The following is a 6,134-nucleotide window of genomic DNA, read 5'->3' as shown; positions in this document are numbered from 1 at the left end:
GCCATCTATGAACGCGTATATTATAACGAACGTTGCGTTTAACCTTAAGGCCGAGTGTAGTTTTTTATTAATTTAAAATAATGATAATATTATTAAGCAAATCGATAATGATAGTGTTTTCAACAAGTAAAAAATTTTTTATACATTTTTTAAATTAACATAGGTTTAGTAATTATCAAAATCAAATCGAAAATATGACCTTTTTCAGACCGTAATACGTGCGTTTTAAAAAATACTATTAAAGGCTGAATATCGTCAAAAAATACCGGAAGGGGTTTTCTTTAAACGTACGAAAAAAAAACTAAAAAATAAATAAAATAGGTTCGTAGTTTAATTTTTTCATAAACACTAATTGTACTTGTTTTCAAAATGCAGATTATAAAACTTTGGATACGTTTATTTAACAAAACTAAACGATAAATTATTGGTATTATATTTTTCCATTTTTAAAGTTAATTTAATATTTTTTATACTACAATTTAAGAAAGAACACTTAGATTTTTAAATTACCTTTAAAATAGGCCGTCCGATGGCGCCTATGTGAAATTTTTAATACGGTTTTACTGAGTTCGTTTTCAGAAATTCTAAGTCTATTCGATAATACCATATTTATTAACAGTGGTGCAAATTATGACGAATTTCATTTTAAGTTTTTTTTTTTTTTTTGAGAAGTTTTATTTTCTCTCGACATTTTTGTATAATTTTCAGGGTAATTATGTACCACTAGTGACATCTATGAAAGCTAAATTATATTATTTATGAAAGGTTCGCGCCTCTGCTAATTGCTTGATTAAATTCTGTCAGCAAAGACGATCTCTGTTTTGCGGCCTATTGAATTTGAATGTCAACAGTCTTTTGTCAGGTTATAAAAAGGTGGTCTTGCTTAAAAACACCGCTCTTATTCATAAACAATCAAAGGTTTCACCTCTCCGAAATAACTACGGGAACTAGTACCTGTACCCAGAGTAGTTATTAAAAAGTGCTTAATCATACCTGTGATAGTGGATGTTTATTGTCAAATAAAAAGTGATTCAGTTTAACTCTCAAGAATCCGAGTTATTATTCTAAGGACCCCAATTTATAACAATTTTTACAATCCGGAATTTACAAGTAAGCCGCTATAAAAAAGCAGGTACCTATGTTTGAAACGTAAAATGTTTCAACAAAATTTATTAAATATTATATTAGCAATCCAAATTTTTCAACGAATAGTGTGCAATGAAAAGTTGACGTTTTTGTCAACATATGTACCTAATCATTCTTGATCGTAATAGTCTTATAATCAATTAAAAACCAAAATCAGTACAATCAATTAAGAAATAAACAGGTCAGTACCTAAATTCAGCAACGATTTTCAAAGAAAAAGTTACCATTACCAAAAAATATCCAAGGTCAAGAAGAATATAGTGAACAGCCATAATTTTAGGAAGAACAAATGTGTCATAGAATACAAAAGGTAGGTTTGTGACATAACCTTAAATTGTCACTTGTTTCAAAATCATCCCCTGGAAAAGGTGATTGATTATAATAAATAATTGTAGTTTGTGTGCAGTAATGATGTTTTCACCTTGAGTTATGAGTGCTTACTTTTATTTAGATGTATCTCTGTTAGTATTTCAAAACTTGATTTTGCTTCATATTATGAAACATTTTATCTTCAAACTCTAATTTTACTCTTGTTGAACTCCTGAAGCTTTGGTTTTCTTGACATTTATTATTTTTTGTTTTGCAGGGAATTAGATTTGCCAGAGGACATCAACATATCAGCAGTGGAATTTAAGAGACATGTTTTGCTGTCTTTAGAGACCTTATTTGGAGAGGTGACGTCCAGTATTGACGTCGATGTCCTAAAGTACATTCCTGCAACCAAAAGAGCTATTCTCCGAGTGCCAAGTGAATACTACGTAAAACTCTACAGTTCTCTGACATTGAACGGTGTTTACGAAGGAGTTGATTGCGCTTACAGAGTACATAAGACTTCTCCCTATCTGCTTGGTTTGATAGCTGATAGTCGATCCTACGAACACTAGGTTTGTATCTCAACTAATGTTTATGTTAAAGTCTGAAGTCAGTGATTGCATTTAACACGTCCTTTCATTACAAAAACATTAATGAACTATTGAAAATATGTTGCTTTCTGTATTTAAATTCTTCATGCCATAGAAATTTGACTAGGTATTACTTGATGGCCTCCGTGGTTGAGGGGTAGGGCTCTCGACTAGCAAGCTGGAAGTCACGGGTTCAAATCCCGGTGTGCGCAAGTAAGTTTTATTTGATTAATTTGTGTTATTTCACAATTAACTCATTTAAAATAATATATCGTATATTTGTGGCACTTTCCAGGGTGGAAGATACGCTCGGTATCTCTCTGGTGTAAGACCACAATTCAGAATGTGTGTTTGGTGACCATATCTAAATAGCTACGTACTTCCCCGCCTCCCTCTTCCCAATCTCCTTCCCCTCCCCACTAACTACAGCCTCACAACATACCCCAATTGGGAATGCCATAGGCTCACTGGCTCCCGACGGTTGGGAGCAGTTAGGACTCTTGTGCGGTTTCAGATAAAAATAAATAATTTTAAAACCACACTACAATTCACCTGCGTACACAGCCATGCAGTAAAAAATATTTAAAATGCAAATGAAAATTGGATCAATTTTGTTTTGCCTTTACTGTTCCCATGAAATCCCCATATTCCCCTTGTTTTCCACATAATTTTCCAGCATTTTAGTATTATTATAATACGTTATGAAATGAACAATGTAACATATTGTGTCCATATTTAACTGGTTTTAGCACAACCCACGCTTTCATCGGAACAAATGTTAACATAACATTCCTTTAATATGTAAATTACTTTTGGAGATGTAATGTACGAATATTATTTATTACGCCTGCTAGCAAACCATTAAGAAATGAATTATCTCAATTCCAGAAATCTTCAATTACATCCTTCTTTGATCTCCCTCAACACAATGTCGGTACGATTGAGGTTGGGCCCCGAGGAAAAGGACCTGGTGATCTTTGCCACGAAGGAGGACCACTCCATCCCCAGCACCGTGTCACTTCCCGAGCCGGAACCTTCCCCCGGCCTGATCCTAGACAACGGGGACATCAACTGGAACTGTCCGTGCCTCGGGGGGATGGCAACGGGGCCTTGTGGCGTGCCATTCAGGGAGGCTTTCTCCTGCTTCCATTATAGGTAATAGAATTTCAGACCGGTTTCATCCTACTACGGACATAATCACATTCTTCTGCTACTTAGTTAACGGAGAAGGCCTTATTTTGCTAACAACAAATCACAATAATATTATTATCCACTAGAGCGATTGCTTGTATAAATGTATACATATTTACCATATTATTTAATTAATATCATTACTCAAAATATTAATATGGAAACATATGAAACTGCTTACTGCGGCTTAAAGCCAATGAATCCACCCAGATTTTGCCGTTTTTCCCATATTCTTAAGTTTTATAAATTTGGCACTTTATGACAAGCGATCGCTCAAAACGTTTTCGAAATTTACCATAATGTGCCAAAAATCGCTCCAGTGGCTAAACATATTTCATCAATGGAAATAATTCAAATCTACACGTATGCATAGTTTTGATATTTATTTCTAAATGTCTACTTCTGATGTTGGAATGTGCCAATCCCCATCACGCTTGATACCATCAAATCTTTTCTTTTGACATTTGATCAGTCTCCATTAACATTTATGTACCTAAAGGTAAAAAAACACGTGTACCCTAGGGAGGCACTAGGTTCCCCCCTATACATCGCAGTGCATGATTCATCGGTGGGTGTGCTTATACCCGGATGTCGCATATGTGATCGTTATTATTATTTTGCAATGGTAAAATAAACTGCTTTTTTTATTTCCTATGTGATCATAAAATTCTATGTACGTATTCATTGCACACATTAACTATATAACTAATAATTTAAAGATGCTTAGCTTCCTTTGCAGAACTTTAAATGTTTTAAGTCCGTATATTGTATGAGAATACTATATATTTCATCAGTCAGAAGTCAAGTGGAACATAATTCACCTATATATTTGGTCCCCTTTGTATAAAGTTCTGTCTAACAAAATAGAAAGGGTTCAGCACAAATTTCTTCAAACTTCTGCTCAGTGTCTGTTTGAACGTAATTGGGGTTTGACGTTCTAGTTTGTTTTGAAGCTATGTAAATACTTCCGTTTTTCAACATAATGGCGATATTTTGGACAAGTGAATCAAAGAATTCATATAAAATTCATTGCCACAGCGGTAATCACTTCTACGTTCATCTTGAAGTATGACGAAAGTAGAACCGAACGTCGCAATTATGAAGAAGCGTTGCAACCACCGTTGGGCCATCTCACTGACAATCTGATGGACCATCGTATAGAGGAGCTATGCGATTATTATTTTTAATATGGCTTCAATTATAAATTGTAATTTATAACATTGTTTACATCACCTTTCTTCACAAGCTGTAATGTAACCCTCGCAATACATTATGTATCATTAATTTGTTATAATACATAAACAATGCATTATTTTATCAGTTCATTTTTTAAATTCCAGTGAGGCAGAGCCCAAAGGTAGCGACTGCTACGAAGCCTTCAGTACAATGCAGGAATGCATGGCCCAGTACCCCACCCTCTATAACAAGGATGCAGCCGCTGGTGACGATGATGATCCCATGAAGTTTGAAGGAATAGAAGACGCGGAGAAACAGTCCAGGGCGGCCACGCAAGAAACCCCGAGCCCCGACAAAGAACCCGCAGAAAAAGCCTGAGCAGATTACGACACTTGCATTGATATAGAAGTTGTAGATTGTCCCTATCAACACAATCACTGAAGAGATAAATATATATAGAAATGTAATCTATATTGCTAATTTTACTAAGAACTGAAATTGATTACCATAACTTAATGAAACTATGGTCCAAAATCACATTTTTGATTTTTCATTAAATTAGTAAATATCTCAAAACCAAAATTGAAAATTATATTTGAAATAACAGAAATTTTTCTACGATATCTATTGTTTTACTTTGGAATATTCATGGACAGTAACAAACTCCTTTGAAACTTCTAAAACCTATGTCTACACACTGAACGCTACAGTGCACTAGTCATTATTTCACTGGACTGCAAATGTAGCCGACCGTACAATAGGGGTTAAATATGTCCTTACAAAAGGTTTTCTGTGCTGATAATATCTGTAGAAGGTTTGGAAATTGATATTAATTTTTTTTTGTTATTCTATAATATATCTTTGTATATTCTTCTTCTACTTCTATATAAAAAAAAATTAACTTTGGACTATACTTGTGTTATGAAGTACACAAACAACTACAGTCCATCAAATATATATAATTGGGAGAATGATCATAACTTTAAATGATGATACTTGCAATATGTTACCCACACTGACTGTTTACAATTGAACAAATATGGCGGACAAACCGTGTTTCCAAACCATAACGATATCATTAAATCCATGCTCCGTCGTTTAGTGTGTAAACTGTTTAATAGATGCCACCCATGTTTCAAATATTTATGTTTTTGTGCGTGTGTGCATTTGGACAATAGTTGTGTGAATACCTGTTAAAGTAAGAATTTCAGTTTTCTTTTTTTCAATCAATTTCTCCCGAAGAAAGACAAAATTAAGCTTAATTCACTTCTGTCGTTTATCTCTTCAGTGATTAAAATAAATAATACAAACAATAAAGCTGAGCTGGTCTAAGCTGAATCTTCATCAGTGTATTCTTCTGCTGATCTGGAATTGGTGCATGCATTTCCTCGCATCATAAAACGAGGCGTATGCCTATTTTTTTTACATCTATAGTCAAATTACAGTTACGATCTTATAAGTCTGTTTGAAATTCTATCGAAGGAAAAAATTGTCTTGACAAAAATTTATTTTAAATTAATAATATGAATGAGAGGTTTTTTTCTACACCTCGAACCAAACTTTCAAGGTTTTAATAGTATGTATTGCTAAAACTAAGTGAGGTTTGTCCTGTTCCAAGTATTAATGGATTCAATAAGATAGAATGTATTGTTTAGTAGTGTGTTATTATTGTTTTTCATTTTTATAAATGAGCAATAAATGTTTAACTTTTTTTGATGA

The 6,134-nt window shown here is 33.7% G+C and overlaps 1 protein-coding gene across 1 annotated transcript; it reads left to right on the top strand.

Moving 5' to 3' along the window:
- The first annotated feature begins 1,891 nt into the window (after window positions 1-1,891).
- On the top strand, window positions 1,892-6,134 carry LOC149416576 (mitochondrial intermembrane space import and assembly protein 40-B). Its single transcript, XM_089641408.1, has 3 exons — window positions 1,892-2,030; window positions 2,937-3,203; window positions 4,580-6,134. The coding sequence occupies exons 2-3, from the start codon at window positions 2,977-2,979 to the stop codon at window positions 4,791-4,793; spliced, it is 441 nt and encodes a 146-aa protein (XP_089497534.1). The 5' UTR covers window positions 1,892-2,030; window positions 2,937-2,976; the 3' UTR covers window positions 4,794-6,134.

This window comes from Hesperophylax consimilis, chromosome 16 (assembly GCF_061612785.1).
Source record: "Hesperophylax consimilis isolate HC1 chromosome 16, BYU_Hcon_1.0, whole genome shotgun sequence".
In the NCBI taxonomy this organism is placed as follows: Eukaryota; Metazoa; Arthropoda; class Insecta; order Trichoptera; family Limnephilidae; genus Hesperophylax; species Hesperophylax consimilis.
This window is presented reverse-complemented; position numbering and strand designations above follow the sequence as displayed.

Bases quoted from the DNA above. Each gene is read 5' to 3' on its own strand.
- LOC149416576 (XM_089641408.1), top strand. From the start codon at position 2,977: ATGTCGGTACGATTGAGGTTGGGCCCCGAGGAAAAGGACCTGGTGATC. The intron at 3,204-4,579 runs GTAATAGAATTT...TTTAAATTCCAG, and splicing joins TTCTCCTGCTTCCATTATAG to TGAGGCAGAGCCCAAAGGTA.